This window comes from Sciurus vulgaris (genome assembly GCF_902686455.1).
Source record: "Sciurus vulgaris genome assembly, chromosome: 11".
Classification (NCBI taxonomy): Eukaryota; Metazoa; Chordata; class Mammalia; order Rodentia; family Sciuridae; genus Sciurus; species Sciurus vulgaris.
The window spans coordinates 107655318-107677805 of NC_136472.1; the positions used below are offsets into that span (position 1 = coordinate 107655318).

Consider the following 22488-nt stretch of genomic DNA (forward strand, 5'->3'; position numbering starts at 1 on the left):
GGCCACTGCACCCAGCTCTAAGCAGGAACTTTTGCAATATAAAAACTAATATATTTCTTATGGTATTAAATATTAACGATCATGAAGTAGAAGATACATGTTGACAAATGGACATTTACGGACTCTTCCTCATTCCATAAAATTGCTCAGCCTTTTGCAGGAACCACTGTTGCTTCTCCCTCAGGTTGGCGTGACATCAACCTCAGGAGCATTATCTCTGAAGAGTTTAGGAGTACACCACTTTTCCCAGGCCCAAAATTAGCAGATGGAAAATCTTGAATGGCAAAATTCATTGTTTAGTTCACTCTGTGACCTCTTTGGACACTAGAAAAGAACCACAGCCAATCTGTCTCTGTGGCAGGTTACTTCTTAAGTCAAGCCTTAATGAATAAGCAGACTAAGTATTTGTTTCAAATAACAGGGAGTGGTAAGGAATATCATCCGAGTTTTCCTAAGGAGGAGAGGGTACCATGGGGTCCAAACTTGTAAAAGGCACATGAATTTAGAGATCAGGAAAGAATGCTGGCACCCTAGAATTTACCATAATTATTAAAACTTTGTTGCTTATTTTAAGCTTATTACTGGAAATGCCCTGGGTTCTCTTTTTGGGTTTTACATTGTACTATAAATATTGTAAGTATTTTGCACACTTTTTTTTTAGTGGAAATTACTAGTAGGAGGAAAATGACAAGTTTGTACTTGAGGAAAATAAAAACCACCCTTAGGTTTAACCTTAAAAACATGCACACACTCATTTCATTAATTTTTTTAATACCTAAATGAATAAAACTAGAATTCTCTGTATTTTAAGTTAATCATTCTCTAAAGACTTATCTTTGAATTGAACACATTCATCATCTTCATTTGGCATAGCATTCACTTGATGTAACTTAGGAAAAAATGCATTTATGACATAATTTTTCCTGTCGTGTTTTCCTGGCTCAGACATTGTATCTTCCTGTTCTCTTGCTCTTCAAAAGCTACTGGCGTGGATCAGATGGAAGCTGCCGGTAGCCTCAGGGCTATTTCTCCTTTTTCCTTTCCTCCGGAGTGTGGGAGTCACAGAGTGTAACCTGAGCAGGTTTGATCAGAAATCTGTGATTGTCTTAAAAAGAAGGAAGGTTTCTTTCCCCAGAAACTCCGGGGTGGGGGTGTGCAGAGGAATCTTTCCGTAATGAGCAAAAGCTCAGACTGTCTGTCAACATGTTAAACTGAGAGGCAGAACTCCAGGTGATAGTCAGAAGAGGTCTAAGTATTTACAAAAAGCATAATTTGTGTCCTGAAAGATCCAGTTGAACATCTGTGTGACCCAGGTGCTCCAGTGAGTGCCCTGGGTCTGCGGTCTGAGGCAGTGCAGTGGAGGTGCACACTGGAGAAGAGGGAGCCTTCACGCTCGCGCGCGCGCGTGCGCGCGCGCACACACACACACACACGCAAACAGTCCAGCCCAGTTCCGACTGGCATGGGACCTGAGCATGGGGGACGCCCCCAGGTGGAGCAATCGTTGCCTGTTTCCTTTAGAAGAGAAGTTTGCTGGTGAGAAAAACAAGCAGCATATGAATGGCACCTGCAATAGGGCTGCTGAGCACTCGGATGGCGAAGCTTCTGGTTGTGGCTAGGGTTGTGGTCATGGTTGTGGTCATGGTTGTGGTCATGGTTGTGGTCATGGTTGTGGTCAGGTTGTTCCCAGAAGTCGTGAAGGTAGAGGTCCAGGGTGTGGTTATCACTAGAAGCAAAACAAAACAAACAAAAAACCTGAAGGCCTCTGCTCCCCCAACCGAATTCTGGCACCAGAGTTCATGGGTCAAATTCAGTCAACACTTCTCCAGGGCCAGGTGTGTGCAGGGGAGGGGATAACTGGGGGGTAGAGTGTTAAGTAACAAACCTGATTCTCCACCCTGACGGTGTGCACAGCCCTGCAAGGTGAGGAGAGAGCTACTGAACTGATACTGCTGAATTTATTGTTGGGGTGGGTAGTCTGCCCTCGAATAACTTCACGACCTTAATATGAGATTTGGCAGGGCAAATATGATCCAGAGTGGCACCTTTTACGTTCTTCTTGTTAATGTCAAAGGCTTGAGAGAACTTGATATTGTTCAAACCTGAATATTGCTGTCCGTGCTTTAAAGCTAATGGAAAGAAGCCCTGTCCAAACCCCTGGCTCTGCTTTGTGAAACTCTGGTCATTTTCACATGATCAGGGCTTAATTCTCTGAGGTTGTCTTGAAGAGAAAGCCAGGCTTGTAGTCCTGGACGCCTGTCTGATCCTAGAAAAGCTAGAACTTGGAGGGTTTGAGTGGACCACAGAGGGAGTGACAGGACAGGAAAGAAGGGCAAGTCCAGTGACTTACCCAGGTGGGGCGGTCTTCCACCTGCCTGGAGGGAGCCTTCCAGTTTGGCAGCATTGACTTATCTCATTTAACATTTCCCCAGGACACATATTCTCTGGCATTCCATGGAGCCAAAGAGTTGGAACATAACCACTTTCTTTTTCTTTTTTTAAGTGGATTTTTATTAACGTAAAAGCTAAGGGGGCCTAATTAGAAACAAACTTCCCCTCCCCTTCTTAGTATTTACACAAGTATTCATCTCAAAAATGTCCTCCAGGAAGAAAATAACATCCCAGTTCTCTCACAGAGGGAAAGCCACCGAGGAAACAGTGAAGACTTTCATATAATAGTTTCATTAGGCATAATCGCTTTAAAATTTGTTGTTGGAAATAATTATTCCCTTTGAGCACATCTTGCAATGCATGACTGGCAGGAAAATAGGCAGCGTGCTGGATGTCTTTCAGTGCTCGGGGCTCCTGAGGAAGTCCTGTTATCTGGACCCTGAGAAAGATGTGGTTCTCATTCCTGGGTGAATCTTATATTTAAACACTTCATCAGAAAAGATTATCATTTTGGGTTTTAGTGTAAGTATGAGAAAAGTAGAAAAAAGTATAAGACCTTATTTTGCTACAGACTTTCTGTGTGGTCCTAGGCCAACTGCATATCTTTTCTGAACCTCATTTTTTGAGTTTAACTCCCTACAGGGAGGCAAAAGAAAAGGAAGGGGACAGAGAAGGGAGAAGATGGGTGAGGAACCTCAGTAAGGGTGAGGTTGGGAGCTACAGCCTATGAAAAACCAATGGTAACGGGAACTCATGAAAGTAATATTGTTATCAGTAGGAGTAGCAGTATTTTGGCACTGGTGATCAAACCCAGGGCACTTTGCCACTGAGCTACATCCCCAGTCCTTTTAATTTTTATTTTGAGAGGGGGTCTTGATAAATTAATGAGAATCTCCCTAAATTGCTGGCCTCCAACTTGGTTCAGCCTCCTGAGTCACTAGGATTACAGACGTGTACCGCTGCATCCAGAGAAATTATTGATCTCTCTATGATATCGACATTTTGTTTGTATCACTCTCCACCTCCACCCTCACACCCATTTTAACTTCTTTGGTTCAAGCTTATTTTACCCAATGAAGGCTCTGTGTGTGGGGAGATTCTTTGTGAAAATGGAAGAGGATGTTGATTTTCATGTCAATGTCTATGTGATATTGAATAGGAACAGCTCCTAAGGAAACAGGAGTTTGGAGCCGCAGGTGACCAGGAGACCATAAGGCCCTTAGGAATTTACAGAAATCTTGGAGAGGGTTTTGTTTTCCACAGGGCATGGGATAAGAGTTTGGGCAAATCTTATAGAGGTTCCAGGAACTGGGACACTGGACCGATACCTGGATAATATGTGATAAGAAGTACCCTTTTTCTGGAGTCCTCATAAAGTAATTTTCCTGGACAATTGAGTGTATTGCTAAAAATGCAAATGAGTCTCAGAACTCACCTTTTCTCCCCAGTTTCAGAGAAGAAAATGTAGCTGTGTTGTTGAGATCAACATTGAAGACTCTGTGGAGAGTAAATCAGTGAGACAGATGGTGAGGACCTCAGCTGCAGGATACACAAGTTCAGTTCCCATCTCTGCCTTTCCTGAGCACCCACCCTCTTAGTCCCTTTTGTGCTTACTTTCTCCATGACACAATTAGCAGATCATTCAATATTGGTCTGCTCTATGTTGTCTTGACTAACATCCTTCAAGGTCTTACTTCCAGACAGCCTCTCCCATCCCCTATCCCTACCAGTTTCACCACCCTGAACAGCTCACACGCTGGTACATACCTCCAGTCTCTGTTCAAGACAGTCTCTCTGTCTTTAACACCTGGTCACATGTCTCTTGGCTGCACCTGTCCATAGACTCAGTGGTAACCTTTTCTATGAAGTCCTTTCTCCCTGTTACTAACCCAGACAGATCTCCATCAGGGAGCTTGGACCTTCTACTGCATAGAATTGCTAGGAGCTTCTCCTATTGGAATATCAACTTCTTGAGGGCAGGTTCTGTTGTCAACAATGCTTGACACATGGTAGGTACTTAATGTTTGTGAAATGACCAGTACAGCTTGGTCTCCTGTTGTTATATCAGTGGGGTCCTTATCATATCAGCCCCTTGTTTATAATTCAGCAAAGAATTAATGAAGGGACTTTACATGCCAATCACTGTGCTTAGTGCTGAAGGGACAGGGGTGAAGAACATGGGACACCCTTCTTACCGGGCAGCATTTACAGTGTCTTCAGAGAGACAGGTTTTAAGTGAATGAATCAACTAACCAGTTAAGTGATGGATCACAGTTGGGATTTGTGTTCTGATGAAGTGGAGGAATTATGAGAGGGTATGGCAGAGAGCCTCCTTGGTCTGGGAGTGCAGGGGATGTGGAGGAAATGATGTCTGGACTTCGGCTCCCCGACCTCACAGTGACATCTCACGGGCCAGGACCTTTTCACATTCTCTTTCTGTCCTACTCAGTTCAATGCCCACACAGTGGAGTCACCTACGTCCTGTCTTCCTTTCCCCTGAGTCAGTCTTGCCAATCAAGGCCACGAGTGCAGCGTGCACGCTGTGAACAAGCCGGGGCTGGCCTGTCTTAGTGGGTGTGTGAGTTAGGAGGGTTCTGGAGACCACGCTGTCAGCGAGACTGTGCTGTTTCTCTTGTGGATTGTCACTTTGTCCTCTTTTTGCTGTTGCATGGGGTGTGGAGGCTTTAATGAGGTGAGATGGAAGGAACGTTCTTGCCCTAATTAGCCTTAGCTGGCTTCTAAGCAACTGCTGTCATTGTCAGCCTGAATGGTAGCAGCTCTCTTTGGCTTCTGCTCCTGGACGTTACCTTGTGGGTATCGTAGTCCCTCCTCCGAAACCAATTAAGTCAGACCAGGCCCAGAGCATGACTGGAGAGAGCAAAAAGGTCCTGACAGCCTCATCAGGGTCGCCAGCTGCCACAGAGACCGGGCTGTTCACAGTGGACACAGCCTGATAGTCAGGCCTGCCCGTTCAGTACAGAACGACAGTCTGAAAACGCAAACACTTCCCAACACTTGGTTCCTAAAGTAAAGCTAGTATCAAATCCCTAGCTAGGAGGAAGGTTTGTTCAAGTGTGATGCCAGCTCGAAGTAGCCTCACCTCAGATTCGATTGTATCCATTTTCTGTGACAGTAGGAAAACAGTTTCATTACACAATCATCACCTTTCTGTGTTAGTAAGCCATTTCTGAAATGAATCTATTTTAAATAGTGATTCTCTAGTTTCCATATAGAGAATCTGAAAGAAAAATGGTGCCTTAGTTTTCTCTGTTTAACATAACTGGTGTGGTGTGATGTGGTAGTGATGGGGTGTGTGTGTGTGGTGTGTGTGGTATGTGGTGTGTGTGTGGTGTGTGGTGTGTGTGTGGTGTGTGTACGTGTGTGTGGTATGTGTGGTGTGTGTACGTGTGTGTGGTGTGTCTGGTGTGTGTGGTGTGTGTGTGTGTGTGGATGTGTGGGTGTGTATGTGGTGTGTATGTGTATGGTGTGTGTGTGGTGTGTGTGTGTGGTGTGTGGGTGTGTGTGTGGGGGGTGTGGGTGTGTGGTGTGTGTGTGGTGTGTGGTGTGTGGTGTGTGGTGTGTGGTGTGTGTGTGGTGTGTGTGTGGTGTGTGTGCATTTGTGTGGTGTGTGTGGTGTGTTGTGTGTGTGTGGTGTGTGGGGTGTGTGCATGGGGGTGTGGGTGTTTGGTTGTGTGGTGGTGTGTGGTGTGTGTGTGGGGTGTGTGGTGTGTGTGTGGGGTGTGTGGTGTGTGTGGGGGGTGTGTATGTGTATGGTGTGTGTGTGTGGTGTGTGGGGGGTGTGGGTGTGTGTGGTGTGTGTGGTGTGTGTGGTGTGTGGTGTGTGTGTGTGGATGTGTGGTGTGTTGTGTGTGTGTGGTGTGTGTGTGGTGTGTGTGTGTGGTGTGTGTGTGTGGTGTGTGGGGGTGTGTGTGGGGGGTGTGGGTGTTTGGTATGTGTGGTGTGTGGTGTGTGTGTGGTGTGTGGTGTGTGTGTGTGTGTGTGTGTGTGTGTGTGTGTGTTGTGTTTGTGTACGCATGCGTGCTCGCACAGGTGAAAGGCATGGCAGAGAACGCTGAGCAGAAAAGCGCCACTGCTGGGTTCTCGGCATTGCATCCAGACCGTGATTTCGATCCTCTGGGTCAATGTGAAACCTCATCAACCCAAAATAAAAGGGTAAAAGCCCAAAGCAAGTACTTACTGCAGCTCGACCCCAGTTAAGTCCTCAGAATTAGAAACTATCCAGTTTGCCTTGAAGAGTGCGCGCTTGAAGCGAGTCACGTGATACAGGGCGCTGCTGTTGCAGTCCTCATCCGCGTCCTGCCAGAGGCCCACTGAGCGGTTGTTCTTGTCCACAGCCCGCAGCACCACGGCGCTGTCCTTGTCATTCACAGGAACCCACACTAGGAGGAAAGGGTGAGAAAGCCATCAACCACCTGCACAGCGTGGGCGGGGGCACCGGGCACGGAATCAAAATAAGCTTGAGGAAAGACGGTTGTAAAGAATGAGTGCATAGAGCACGGCGCTGTTTTCGAAAAAGAAGGCGAAGAATGTCTGGAGGGAAATACACTGAGATATTACCTGTAGTGACTTCTTGGTTTTGAGATTATAGATGATTTTAATTTTCTTCCTAGTGCTTTTTTTTGTGTGTGTTTTCCAAATTTTCTACAGTGAAAGGTGATTGACAGACCTGTCGTCTGGCCTAGGTTTGCTGCAGAGGGATGAGATTCCAGGAATGAATCTCCAAACCTTTCTGAGCTGGGCTGGCTTGGCCCTCCTCCAGGGCGGTGAGGACAGTTGATGGATGTGAAAGTGTCAGGTGGGCTCCTGGGACTTGCTCCATGAATATAATACTGTTGCTAAGGAAAACCATAGTACATCCCAGGAGTGCTGATACTCTAGGCCTCTGATATTGAAGGTATGAGAAGGGGGGATTCTGCGTCAACAGGGACCTAAACTAAATACCTGTCAATTAACACCTTAGGTTTATTCTTTGCTCCGATAAGCCTCCCCAGCTGACCCAGCCTGGCATGTACTTACAGGGGACCTGGCTGATATTTGTGAATTTCAGCATTCTGATATGTATTAGGGAGAAAATTTGAGGAGAATATTTCAATCTCTCCATTTCCTCCCTTAGAAGATCACTCATGAATAAATTCTCAGTATTAGGCTTATGTTCTCTCCAAGGATCTCTCACCACCCCAAAGGCCTTCAAAGACTTCATCACAGAGCAGAGAAAGTGGATCATGTAGCTCAAACAGTCCTGAACTGAATTCTAGCTCTAAAACTCAGCAGCAGGCTGTGTCATCTCTGAGCCTCAGTTTCCTTAGTGTTCATCCACTCCACACTCATTTCTTGAATGCCCACTTTATACCTGTTTTGGGTTTGGGGACAAGGACATTACCTCTCATTATCTGGGATCATGATACCTATCTAGAGAGGTTCCTGGAAGGATTAAAGAGAAGAAGGTAAAAAATCTAACACATGGTGGATGTTGAGTAAATTGTTATTATTTTTAGCACACTATATTTCTTTTGGCTATTTGTTTGCTTTGCCAATCAAAATCAGCTGATTTAATCCCACAGGCCCTGACTTGCTCAGGGAGCGGTAACATTTGTCCCACATCTGTACATCATGGCGGAAGGTAACGCATGATGGTGTCATGCAGATAGTCATCTACTCTGTTCTCTAAGGACGTGTTCTTGCCTGTTCTTTCTACTTCCCCCTTTCACTCTGGATCAAGCCCGCTTTTCTCCTCTCCTAGGCGCCTGTATTCTCTGGATTTCTGGCCTCAGGCTCTTCTCCCTCAGGCTGCCTTACAACACCGTGGCCAGACCAGACTTTCTCCCACAACCGTGCATCAGGATACACGCCTGTCCAAAGTCTTCCAAATATTCCTCCTTCTAGAGCATCGAAACATTCCTGCTTTTATATTTCTGCTTCTGTCTTGTCAATAATAATACCCAGAATGTGGTTTTTGGGACCCTAAGAACCTAGTTTCACTCTGCTCTTTGCATTCTGCTCTAGGAATAATTGGTCTCCCCCTGTTCTGCAAATGCACCTGGCCCACACCTGGCCCTACCTGGCCCTGGCCTTCATTCATGTCTGGCTGCTGTCTGGAATGCTTCCCTTCTTCCAATCTCCACTTCCACTCCAACATCCTGCTCATGTCCCTTCTCTGGACCACATTAGCCCACTTTTCCTCTCACACCTGAAACATTTACATCTTTTACCGTACAGTTGAGTGCTAAAATATATTTGGTGGTTTCAGCTGTGTCAGTATCTGGTCATCCCAGTTCTGGGCACCTGGAGGGCAATAAATAACTGCTTGTCGATTGATTTTAAAAGTGGTACTTCTGTAATCCTAGCCGCTTGGGAGACTGAGGCAGGATGATCACGAGTTAAAGCCATCCTCAGCAATGGCGAGGTGCTTAGCAACTCAGTGACACCCTGCCTCTAAGTAAAATACGAAGTAGGGCTGGGGTGAGGCTCAGTGGTTGAGTGCCCCTGAGTTCAACCCCTGGTACCCCCTAACCAAAAAAAAAAAAAAAGTCACGCATCTGATGTGGTACTTTAAACTGAAAATTCAGAAAGAAAGTTCAACAAATCATCTTCCTCTTGCCCAAAGAAGGAAAAAGAGGAAGGTGCTGACCCAACACAGGCTTAGTGTAAATGCCACTGTTTTAAGGTTTCTCTCCCTAGTATCAAAACAGGGTCAGGGAACTTGCTCTAAGATACTGCCTGCGCTGTGGTTGTCTCTTGGGATCTGCCAAGTCACTTATACTAATCTCTTACTAATTTATACTAATGTCTTACTAATGTCGACGCAATGCTCAAATGTAAAAGAATTTTGAAACCAAAATAAGGAAAGGTGGTTGACCTGGGTGGGCATTTCCTCAAAGTCCCTGGAAGCCCTGAGTCCTGGCAGTGATGCTGCCCGAGGCAGCCTCGGCGCCTGCTGTGTAGCTGTTGGTGTGGAATCTGACTCTGCTCATCCCTGTGGGAAGAGGATTTGGATCTTCAACTTAAAGTATTCCCACCATGCGTGAGATCACCCCAGAGACCTCACATTTCCCTTCTGGGTGGAATCTGATAATGTGCATCAATGGGAAAGCATTCACAGAACACTCTCTCTTTCCCGGCTTCCGTGGGCACCTCTGTGAACACTGTGGTTGCCATTTCACCCCAGTGGATCACCGTGACTTCCGTTTCCTGTCACCCTCCTTTTAGACATCTGCCCTGTCTCTACAGGGTCTTCACGTGATAGGCTTCTCGTTTACCCATTTCACTAACGAAATCTTCACCCCATGAGGCGTCATCTGACATCGGGGCCCTGCCAGCCCTCCTGCTGCAAGGCCCCTGAATCCCCAGGTTGTGCACATACTTACCGGGACTCATTGTGAATTGTCTTACCCTCCCTGCTGTGCTAGACCGGGATCCACTGCCCGAGGGGGTGGGACCTAGTTAGCCCCGTCACAACTGAAGCACTTAGTGGCAGTGCCCAGGAAAAAGTGGAAAGGAAAGACAAGCCAGGCTGAGTCTGTGAAGGCAGAAGTCATGCCATGCTGCTGAGGTCGAGAATCTGGAGACCGTGAGCGTGGCTGTCCCCCTGGTGCTCTCTGCAAAATGTGTTTAGACTTTTAAGAGAGGCAGTATGGTGCAGGGGTAAGAAGGCTGGCTCTGAAGCTGGACACATCTTGTTAGTTAGGTTTGAATAGTAGCTCTGTTACATTCTGGTGACCTTGGGGAAACTTTTAACTTCTCTGTGCCTCCATTCTGATCTGTAAAATGGGACAATAATACTCCTTAGAACAGTACCCAGCATGTAGTAAGGAGAGTTGGCTCTCATTTCTGTAACTGAGAGACATGCGATCAGGGCAGGTTCATATGTCAGCTCCACGGTCCAGTCGCCCTGTGCCCTGAGGAAGTCACTTAGCATCTGTGCTTCAGATAATGGGACCTACTCAGTAGGTCAGTCTGAGGACTAATATTTTTTACATATAAAGCACCACGTCAAATATTGTTGCTGCTGTCATGAAACTAATTAGAATACACATCCTTTTATTTTATTTTATTTTTTTGTGGTACTGGGGATTGAACCCAGGGCAGAAAACATGTTGCTTGACTTGTGAGTTTGACTGATTCCCAAAGGGAAATTTATAAAATAATTTCTAGATACTTCTAAGAAAAACATGGGGTTAAGAATGAAAAGACCAAGTTCAAGAGCTGGTTCTGCCACTGGCTAGCACTGAGACCCTGAACACAGCATTTAACTTCTCTCAGCTCCAGGTTCCTCACATATTAGGTGGGATGGTGATGTTTTCCCCGTCTCTCTAGTTCATAAGATTTTTCACCCATAGGTTAAGTGCAAATAAGGCCTCCTGGAATTGTACTATATACTGTGATGTAGTTGTGTCCCTTAAAATGATAAAAACGCCCACTTTATTTGTCAGAGAATTTGTGCCAGCTGTGTTTTGCAGGGCTTAGTAGATTAACAAAGTTCAGATTAGGGCTTTGGACTTCATGCCTCTAGGTCCAGGGAACTGCAGAAATAGTCCCCTTGGCCCACTTTTTCACATAGTTTTGTTCTTCCTCTTTCTTCCCCTCACTCCCCATTCGATTTAAAAGCACATGTCTTGCATAACCGAGAACAGGGAAAGAGGGGTGTGTTCTGAGCTTGTGGCTCACACCCCTCAGAGAACAAGGAACAGCAGAAAAAGTGGCTTTTACTCACCTGTGTAGACAGTGATGTTCTCGAAGACGTCTGAGCTCACCTTGAGGCCGGAGTCGTTGGCCGTGAAGACCTTGTCAAAGACCATGCAGTTGTCTCTGTAGCGTATAGAGCTGGCAGAAGAGAAGTGCAGGGCGCAGCACAGAGACAGCCCCAGGGGTAGCCACATGAATCCGGGGACTGCCATGGCCCTGCTCTGTTTGGAAGTGGCGGAGCCTGGCACTGGTAAGGCTGAGGACGGACGCCTGCCTGTTTATATGCTCCAGGGCTGAGCTTCTGCATGAGGTCAGACATGCAAATCTTTGTCCCACCCCTCCTGGAAGTACACTTGCCTGATGGAATTTGGCTCAAGACATCACCAGCAAGGATGAATCACCACTTGCTCCTCACCTGTCACCAATGATCCTTTACCTACTCCAGTTTTGCTCAAGAAGGGAAATGTTGGGCTTGTGGTTTGATTCTGCATCTCACTCATCTCAGCATCTGCCGCTGGAGGAAAGCTGTCGAGAAGTGTTAAGCACCAGCAGGGCGAAATGCACTCCAGTGATTACCACATACGAGGTCTCTTTAGAAGCTCTGCTCTCTCTCCCGCAGGGAACCCGGGGACGGGAGCTCTCTTTGTTGAAATATTACACACCCTTTCCCAATCCTCCTTAATTGAAATGTCTCCAATCCCTAGTTCATTTCATGACTGGCATAGAGACAGAAAGACTCAATATGGATTTTTATTTATTTCTTTGGAAAGAAACAGCTTAGGTCCACTTTGCTTCTGACACTTTTGTTTGTAGTGCCATAACATAAGGAAACTACTGAAACATAAGGAAACTACTAAAAACAGAAGAAGGAAAGAGGAAAGAAATGTGCTACTTTGTGAGTAGAAACAATACAAAAAAAAAAAAAAAAAAAACAAAAAAACCCAAAATGTAGGATTGAATCAAGGTAATACTCGGAGTGTTCTGCCAGGAGAAGAATGTAGAGTGGTGAAGCGAGGAACTCTGAAAAATCTGCTCCTCCATAAAACCATGAGAACACCAGCAAAAAAGGCTCAAATCAACTTTTTGAGAACTCTGGACATTAACCAAAGGCTTGCAGCAATCTACAGACGTTCGTTTGAGAAGAGTAAGCACTGTGGCATTTTAACCTGCCTGGCCCCACTCCCTTGCCCCACCTCCATGGCGGCCTTGGAAGCAGACAGCCTTACACCTGTGGCGGCCGTGAAGACCAGCAAAACAGTAGCCAACGGAAGGGACAGCATGGGTTTGGACCTTTCCAAAAACCCTCATCATAGAGAACTGCCACTGTGTAGCACTATTTGGAAGTTGCCTTATAAAGCTTGATTCTGAATTTGTCTTTATTTCACCCAACTCAGAACTTTCTCTGTGTGAACAACCTTATCACTATGATTTTTGTAAAAAACAACAATAACAATATGATTATGTCAAAATGAACCCAAATATTATGCATAACTTATAATATACTAATAAAAATGTGAAAGAAATCAGCGGGAATCTGTGAACATTTGCCACTTCCTGAGGCAATGATTCCATTGGGACTAACAATAGACTGAGCAGAAATCAGAAGAAAAGACAAAGCATGAAATGTCCACAGTGGGCTTTGAAAAGCTCAAACGAATTCTTGGGAATCTAGAAGGCCATGTGCCTGTGTGGGTCCATGAACATGCCCAGGAAATATCCAAGAAATATCTTTCCCATTTGGCTGAACTTGAAGCTCTGACAGGCAGGAAGGGAAGGTTAAAGCAGAGTTGTAAACTACCCACCTGACCAGGTGCCTACCTGGCCTTAAGGCATGCCCTAAAATAAACACAGAGAAGAACTTAGCAAAAAAGGTGGTGGGACAACTGGATCACCATCTGTAAAAGAGTGAAGGTGGACCCCTGCCTTATGCTGTTGCAGGTTAACTCCAGATGGATCAAGGAACTAAATGTGAAACTATGAAACTCGTAGAGAAAACCGTAGGTATGAATCATCGTGACCTTGGTTTAGGCAGCTGTTTATTAGGTATAATGCCTAAAGCAAAAATAAGCAAAGAAAAAAATAGGTAAATTGAACTTTATCAAAACTAAAAGGCTTTGTTCTTCAGAGGGTGCTATGAGAAGAGTGAAAAGAGAACTTAAATCATGGGAGACAATATTTGCAAATCATATATCTGATAAGGGCCTACTATCCAGAATATATAAAGAACATTTGTAACTCAGTGGAAGAAGACATGTAATCTTATGAAATGGCAAAGGATTTAAATACTTTCTCCAAAGAGAAATACAAAATGCTCAAGCTGGGTGCGGTGGTGATCCTAGAATTCCAGGTGCTCGGGAGACTGAGGCAAGACCAGAAGTTCAAGGGGAGCTCTGGCAACTTAGCGAGACTACCTCAAAAAAATAAAATAAAAGACTGTTGTAGAGCACTTGCCTAATATGCATGAGGCCCTAGGTTCAATCCCAGCACACACACACACACACACACACACACACACACACACAAACATAAATACACACAATGCCACACAATGAGATACCACTTTATAGACTATAATCAAAATAATACATAATAACAAGTGTTGGCAAAGAGACACTGGAAGTCTCATGCATTGCTGGTGGGAATATAAAATGATGCAACTGTTTTGGAAAACAATTTGAAATTTCTTCAGAAAATTAAACATGGAGTTAATACTATACAGTCAAGCAATTCCACTCCTAGAATTCCCCAAAATAAAAGCATGTCCATGTACAAACTTCTACATGAATGTTTATAGAAGCATTATTCATAATAACCAAAAAAATGGAAATAATCCTAATGTGAATGGAGAAACAAAATGTGGTATATCTATACAATGGACTAGTTTGCAGCTATGAAAAAGGAATAAAGTACTGATGCTACATGGATAAACCTTGAAAAGATTATGCTAAGTGAAAGAAGCCAGACACAAAAGACCCCATATTTTGTGATTATGCAAGAGGATATAGGAAGTGGTTGCCAGGTACTAGAGGAAAGGGTGAAAAGGAAAATTACTGGTAATTGGTTTGGGGTTTATTTTTGGGGTGATGGAAATGTTCTGGAAATAGATAGTGATCATGGTATTATAACCTTGTGAATATACTAGAAACCACTGAATTGAATTTTACGGTATGTCAATTATCTCACAATAAATATTTTAGCCATGCAGGCAAGTAGGGTAGTAGAAGGATTGTGACAGGACTTTAGTATTATATCTGTTCAGACTCCTGGTTTTGGAAGAATTTTAACCTATTTGAACTTTCGTCTCCACCGTTCACCTCCCTGCCCGCCATGCTAGGATTAAATCCAGGCCTTGAGCATGCTAAGCATGTTCTCTGCCACTGCGGTCCACCTCCAAAGTCTCCATTTCTGAAAACTGGGGCACAAATATCAATCTTAAATATTTTGATGTGTACTAAAAGGAAAATATGTATAAACTGCTTTGGAGGATGAGGCGGGCCTGATGTATGGATTTTTAACACGTTAATTTGTTTTGTTCCCTTCTTACTTTCTTTCCTTCCCTCCTTCCTTTCTTTCTTCCTTCACTTGTACCAGATTGAGGCAGTGGATCAGAAGAAAATCACACACAAGAGTCCTGCTGTTGATAGTCCAGCCCTCCTGATGATTGGGGACAGGGAGAATGGGGAACATCTACGAAGGGAAAGCTCTGATCTCAGCAGCATTGTGACATTCATTTACTGCAGTGTGGTGCTCAGTCTAAGAGCCTTTGTCAAGAGTCTGGAATTGCCTCTAGGCAGGAGGCAGTGTCTGCTGGCTACAGGAGCAACCACTGGCAAAACAAATTGCTCTTTGATTCTAGCCAGAAAGGGATTTGATTTTTCTTAGGACAGGGGACCAAAAGAAATCTACATTTTTAAATTTAATGGGGGCCTCCCTCTACTCCTCCACCCCTTTCTCTGGAATTCTGGACTCTACTTCTTGCAAGTTCACACTTACTTCACGAAAGCCTTAGAGGTAATTCTAGAACAGTGTTTTTAAAACATTAATGTGCGCCCGAGTCATGGGGAGCAGACTGTTAACACACACTCTGACTCAGAGGGTCTGGAGTGGGGCCCGACAGTCCTCGTTTCTAATAGGGCCCCAGATGATACCACGATGCTGACAGTCCCTGGACCGTGCCTTGAACAGCCAGGGCTTAGCAGCTGATCAGAGTAACCTGGGCTGGAACTGGATGTGAGGCCAATCATTTAAGTTGGAAACGCCAGGTTCTAAGACCACTGTGCACCCCGCACTTGCCAGTCTGCCTGAGTCTATGCTGGGGCTCCGCGTGCTGGACGACCTGGGGAGCACCTCAGTTATGACTGGTCTCTCTGGGACAGACAGCTAGCAGGGTCAAAGTCTAAAGGGAGGTTCCTTTAAAGTCACCAGAAGTGACCACTGGTGGAGGCAGGAGTCATCTGTCTGAGGAGCTCTGGGGTTTAGATCCACCTCTGAGTGAGCCACAGGTGAGGAACCCAGCGTGGCAAATGTGGGGGAAGGAGTGCGGCCTCAGAGCCTGGGGCCCCGAGTTTGACAGGACCCTGAATTGAACCTGCTGGAGCCTCAGCTGACTTCTTTATATTATGGGGAAAATAATACCAGCCTTGCAGGATTGCACCAGTGTTTAAAGGAGATAATGTAACGTGCCTGCAGCAAAGTCAGGGCAGCGTAGGTGGCGTTTCCCTGACGGCAGGCCACTGCACCAGCTCTAGGGGAAGGGCCACCCTCGGAGGGAAAGGGGCCTCTTTGGCTGCCTGCAATGGATGCTCAAGTTCACAGCTGCTGGCTTATGAATGAACCTGTGCCTTTGGCTCACTGGCTCAAATGGTGGTTTTTTTGCTCTCGAGGATCCCACTGTGGGGCCCCTGTGTTTTAGGGGCAACTTAGTGGTCAGCCTTTTAGAATCTGCAGACCATCCTTCTCATTCCCTGAGGCCTTACAAATTCTCTGAGGGAGGATACGCTATTTTACATTACATCAAGAATTTGCAAGCTCAACTGGCCCTAAGAAATAATTTTAATGTACCTCTCACATTTACGTCTGAGAAAACTGAGCACAGAAAGATGAAACAACCTGCCCGAAGTGATAGAACCTCTTGGTTGAAAAGACAGGCTCGATCCTGGCCTCCTTCCTGCCGGCTGGGCTTTCCCTGGGCCACGTAGCTCCACGCTCCAGCTGATCTGTTGGCTGCTTAGCATTTCACATTCAAATGTAGTCAAGATACAGCACATTTTAATTCGAACATGCCGTGTGCACTTTATAGAACTTGGAGTGAAAGTCACTATTGCATCGTTAATCTTCACCCAAGACATTTTGCCAGTCACATCCATGGCTTCGTTTAATCCTAAATTGTGACAAGCGCCCAGTGTGATCTGCAGGTAGCTTTACCCACATCGCCTTGTTGGCTTCAGGGGTCAGGAAGCTGGAGTTAGGGGTTATATGAGCTGCTCAGTGCCACTCTGCCTTAGGGGACACTTTAGGGTCAGTTGTTGCCAAACTAGGCTGGTAACCGTCTTGAAAAATTGTTCACTTGGCTTCGTGGAATAACAGAAATGAGGTCAAAATGGCGATTTCTTTTTAAAAAAGAAATTAAAATTTATTCAGTTTAAAGGTCTGCCTTTTATTCGGACATGACAGCTTTTTTTTTTTTAATCTTAAAATGTGCACTTTTATTGAACTGACATTACAGCCCTTTGACATGTTGTAAGAACATCCTTTTAAAATGAAGCTAAATTCTTTGTAGATTATATGGTAGAGTTTCCCTCTTTTTAACGACTTGTTTTCTTGTTTTCTTTATTTGGCAAAATGAAAAACTGGCGCCCTGTCTGGATCTCAGATCCAGTCTGGAAACCAGGGATCTAAAAGATCTACCTTGCGTCCTGTTCCAGCAACTCCAGTGTTGCTGTGACAAAAAGCAGGGTTGGCTGACATTTAAGTGGGAGCTGGAGGGTTGTGTCTCAGGAAGGGTGTTCAGGATTCTCTTCCCACGGTTGGAGTCAGTAGTACCCCAAAGGCGGAAATCGATCTTGCTCAGCTGAAGTGCTGAGGGCCCGCGGTGGTGTGGTGGAAGTAAGCTGGTGGGGAGGAAGTGAGATGAGATGAGAAGGAAGTCAGGGCCAGGAACGAGGAAAGGCCTTCTCAGCAGAGGAAGAGGAGGGCTCCAACGTGGCCAGCTCCTGTGGTTTCCTCCCTGAGGCAAGAATGTGCCTGAGGGGAACCTGCTGCCGGGCCCTGCGAAGGGCTAAGCAAGCCCAGGTCAGTGACTGCGAACACGTGGCTCCTTGGAGTTCCTGTCTACGCTCAGCGATTTCTTTGACAGGTGTAGTATTTTGTTAAGCAATTCAACTGCATTCATTGTTCCTACGGCTTAATCAGAGAGCTCAGTGGTGAAGAAATACAGCAGATTAATCAGTGGGGCATGAATGGACCCCCGGGATGAGCATGGTGGTCTGACAAGGGTGTGAGGGAGACACTTCTCCAGGGGCCAAGTCAAGGAAATACACCACCCAGGTTATTTCCCTTGTGTTCTGTTCCTGAAAAGTGCATTGATTTTCTAGTACCCTACAGAAAATCTTAGAGAAATACAAGGTTTAAAAAGTAGGAAGTTAAGGACGTAGGGAAAAGAAAGTTAGAAAGGACAAGATAATAGGAGAATGATGGGGTTGGTGGCCTTTGAAATGTTTGCCGGGTGTCTCTAGTTGTGCGGTGCTGGCCCTGGAAGAAGGGTTCCTTCTCCGGTGAAGTTAGTGAGGTGCTGGTATCATGTGCACTTCCAAGGGAGGCCCATCCACTCACAGGGCTACTGACACCAGCCCGAGTCCTGCCCCATCCCCGATCCTTTAATTCACTTAATTGCCTTAAAAGCCACTAACTTCTGCCATTAATGATGAATTGTGATTTTTTTCTTTTATACTGATTTGATACCATGGGACAGCATTTAAATATCACGACTGTATACTATAACAGCTTGTCTTTCCTAAAAACAACAAATGGCAGTACCTACTTTCTTGATAACACATAGGCTCTATTTCTAGTCTTGTGTAGGAAAGCAATTTTGTAACAAAGTTCATTATTAATACATTAATTCCAAAAATTTCCTCAAATTTTGAGAAAGCATGGACTTAGGAAGTGAAATGTCATAATCTGTGAACAATTTCTTTAGTGAGAATTACCACCTCAAATATGTTTCTTTTATAACATGTAAAAGACATTTAAAATGATCATTGAAATTAATAAAATTTAAATGTTCTGATGGAATGCATTCTTCTTAAGACTATAATAGATGCCATTTGGGAAAATGCTGATTTACTTAAGTTGTAATGTATTGATAATTAATATTATTGATTTTTTAGAATTAATACAAATATACCATCAAATTTTTGGTATCAAAATTATATGAGAGATAATATAGTACCTTGTTATGAATAAATATTTGAATACTTACAATATGCTTTCAAGCCAGCGATTCTGATTTAGCTGGTGTACAGCCCTGGACACCATCGTTTTTGGAAGCTCCAGAGGTATTCTCAGGTACAGCCAGATTTGAGAACTGCCCTGATGAATGGTGAAGAAAACAGAAATAAGACATACCTGATGCTTTCAAGGGCCTGGTGACAAGTGGGGGAAGTGAGAGAAGTGACTATTTTCAAGTCCTCTTGATCCAAACCTTGCTAGATGGTTGCTTTCACCAGTATCTGATCTTTTATGATAGCTGGGGACTATCTCCCCATTTTACAGGAAGAGAGACAAGGTGATGCTGAGTGAATCGACCAAAAGCTAGTAGGTAAAGGAGCTGAGATTTCAACATACTGATGTCTACTCCAGCTTTTTACAAGAAGTGATTGGGAGCTGTGAGCTGAAATCTGAACCCAGGCCTTACTGGTTCTGGGTTCTCACTAGCTCATGACATCCTGTTACAGAGTTCTACAGGCACAAAGTGATTTGTTTCAGGTGTAACAGGACGACTGTTGTGATTTTCTGGAGTTGGTGCTCTGGGAGTTTCATAAGTAATTCTCAGGAAGTTTCGTTTTTTTAACTAGGAGTAATAAGAGCTGTTTTGTGGATAGATGTAAGCTTTCTTGCTGTTGTACTCTGAAAGAATAACTACTATTATTTTATTTGCTTACTCTGGATCAATAGTACCCAACTTGGGTGATTTTGCCACACAAGAGCATCTGGTGATGTCTGGAGGCATTTCTGTGTGCCACAGCCAGGGGTGAGGGTGCTACTGGCATCTAGTAGGGACCAGGGACATTGGAAGGCACAGGATGGTCTCCAGAACAAAGGTTTGTCTGGCCCCAACTGTCCATAATGCTGAGATTGTGAAACCCTGCTCTAGAGGAGAGGAATTACCTGGTATGCAAAACATTAATGACTTTAACAACTAATAAACAGCATTTACAAAATACTCATGGTGTTTTGAATGCTTCACTTTGTTGGTTAGCATTTATATTCTCGATATCAGTACCAAAGCACACTGAAAAAAATTTTGAACCTCAGGAGGTTCATACTCCAACAGGAAACTAAGTCCAGAAAATGTGAACAGTTATCGAAGGGGAGTATCATGGTCGGTGCAAGGAGAAAGAAGAAGTATTGGTGGTGAGAAAGATGGCTTCTTGGAGTGGCATGGGAGAGCAGGATCTCTGAAGTGGAGAAGTAAGGTCCATGTTGGTATCCCTATGTCTCCATTTGCTACCCACATGATCTCCAACCAATGTATTCAATGACTCTGTTTCTTCATCCATAAAATAGGAATAGTGGTAGTATCATGGCTTCCAATGAGATAATACAGGTAAAGCACAATGGCTGGCATAGAGAAAGCTCTCTATAAATGTTTATTTTCCTTCTTATTATTGGAGAGATTCCATGGAGGTGTTGCCTGGGAGCTGCCCACACCTCCTCCACAGGGGAACTCCAAGTTTCCCAGGCTTCTGTCCCTTCTTGAGCAATGAAAGGTGAGTCAGGCTGTGTGTGCTTCACTGGGCTCCAGGATGTGGTCTGTCCAGCTGGTGGTGAGCCCTTCACGGCAGCTGAGTTGGGGTGGAGCTGGCTCAGGGGAGGTGGAGAAGGACGACAACAAATTCCATTTTCTTGTGAAACTTTGTAATCGAAAGGCCCTTATCTCAGTCTGCAGAGCAGAAACAAGGCTAGGAGCAGGTGTGTGAATGTCTGTCCTGGGGAATGGAGGATATAGGGAGGGTTGAGGCTGCCAGGGGCTCCAGCCATCCTCTGCTCCAGCCCATTCCCTAGGCAGGAAATGACTCTCCTGTTTCTAGAACCCTCTGGGGGAAGTGATGGTTGCCTTGACCCCCCAGAGGACAGGTGAGGACAAAAGGTAGGGTGCACTTTGTCTGGGTCCTTGCCAGAGTTCCTGCTGATGAGGTCATGCTGGCTCAGCCCCTCTGTTTGGCATGGGGTTTACAGAGTAGGGCATCCTATCTTCATCCTTTGTTGGCTACACCCTTGCTGCCTCCTCCTGTGTTTTGTAAACACAAGATGATATTTTTAGTTTTCCTTAGCTGGAATTATTCCAACTCCATGCCCTTTGTTTTGTTTACAAGGAAGCATCTTTCAGTGTAGGCCCTCTGGAAAGGTGTGCAGGGAAGGGCCATGTTAGGACGCTCACAGGTACGGGAGCTGTAGCTATGTCTAACAGACCCCCTTTATTATTGCTGTCTCCAGCGCTCCCTTCATTCTGTGGGTTCCTGAGCCTGGGCTTTCCTTGTCTCATCTCGAGCCTCTGCCTCTTGACACCTTTTGCTGCCTGCCTGCTGCATTTTAGGATGGCTTAGGAGTAAGAAGGAAGGAAAAGGCTGCTGGAGGGTGAGTAGGAGAGGGACAGGTCCTCCCAGGAGAGGCTGAGGGTTTAGCTCTTGTTCACATAGATCTGTATTTATTCCTCTTCTAATATCCTCTGGAGAGTCCATGGATATTTCCTGCCTTAATCTATACCAGGAATCTCTTGGCGGTTTATGCCCAAGAGAGGTGTTGTCTACTTGCTCAGCAGCAAAGGCTGAGTAAGCCTAGGACGGAAGATGGTTGTGCAGCAGAATTGCAGACGTCTGTGGGACCCTGCCTGGCTCAGGCCCAGCGTCTAGATTTAGCTGGTGGGTAGTCCTGGCTGTCTCTGCTTGGCAGTTTAGCACTTCAGGGCTTAGAAGCAACAATGCAAGGCCTCAAGCCCATATTCTTCCACCTGTCACCTTCATTTCCACAGATTCCTCACACAGACCACCTCCCTGGGATGGAGCCCTGATATCCCATGCTCATCCCCATCTCTGTGCTTGGCTCATTTTTTTCCAGGATGTACCTGAAAGACCCTCAGCCTTAGAGTTAGTTTCAAATCACTGTCCTCCCATCTACCAGTATGTGACCTGCTGAGTGCATTTTTTTTTCACTTGCAATGCCTGCCTCATAATCCCGATATGAAAATTAATAGATTCCATTTTTTTTGAGGGCATAATGTGTGGCAGGTACTGTGATAAGCCTTAGGGCAAGGACACAAAGACCAGTATGTGGTCCCTCCTTTAGAATAGCTAGCTTTTGGTTTGGTGTTGGGAGACAAGTCCATCAGCAGATCATTTCAAAATAGTGGGTAAATGCTGAGTAGAGGGAAGCAGAGGATGGCTCAGGCATCAGAAGGAAGGGAAACAAGGTTTTTTGGTGCACATGGTGAGGGAGCTATTTTGGAGGGTGAGGATGGTAGGGCGAGTGTTCCTGGAAGAGGGAAGCGTGGAGGTGTGAAGCGCCCTGGTGTGACCAGGGAATGACTAACATGTAATGATCAAGACAGTGACAGGCGCCCGTGCTGATGAATGAACAGGGACCACGTCATGGGAGGCCTGTGGGTCATGCCAAGAATTTTGAACCCTATTTATAGTCATCAGAGGTTTAAAGCAGGAGACTGACATGGCCAGATCTGAGTTTAGGTGGCTGGCTCTTGTGACGCTGTGGGGGGATGGATGTGAGAGTGAAAAACTTGGAACTGGATCCATTTAGGAGGTTTTGGTAATAGTCCAGGTAAGTGATGATAAATTATCACAGAAAGTCAGTAGGTGTGGAACTGGAGGGGAGGGGACAGGTTTTTTTAAAATAAGGCTATCAAAAGGGCAGTTCTCAGAGGTCGATTGCTGAAGAGAGGGAGGGGTTAGGAATGACTCCAGGTGTCTTGCCTGCCTAGAGGGGTGGCTGGTGGTGCCTTTGACTAAGATGGGGATCACAGGAGGAGCAGGGTTAGGGCAAGGGTGGAGATGATGAGCTCAGTTTTAGATGGATCTAGTTTGAAGTGCCTGTAGCAAGTCCCAGTGGAAGTGTCTAGCGTGTAATTATATATGCAAATCTGATGTTCAGTAAGGAAGT

At 45.3% G+C, this 22488-nt stretch overlaps 1 protein-coding gene across 1 annotated transcript; it reads right to left on the reverse strand.

Moving 5' to 3' along the window:
* Positions 1 to 1378: 1378 nt before the first annotated feature.
* Positions 1379 to 11344, reverse strand: PLET1 (placenta expressed transcript 1). The gene is made up of 4 exons (XM_079101664.1): positions 11123 to 11344; positions 6590 to 6791; positions 3827 to 3888; positions 1379 to 1726 (listed from the first exon to the last, which is right to left on the reverse strand). Exons 1-4 carry the CDS (start codon positions 11304 to 11306, stop codon positions 1518 to 1520), a joined length of 657 nt encoding a protein of 218 aa, XP_078957790.1. The 5' UTR covers positions 11307 to 11344; the 3' UTR covers positions 1379 to 1517.
* Positions 11345 to 22488: the final 11144 nt, after the last annotated feature.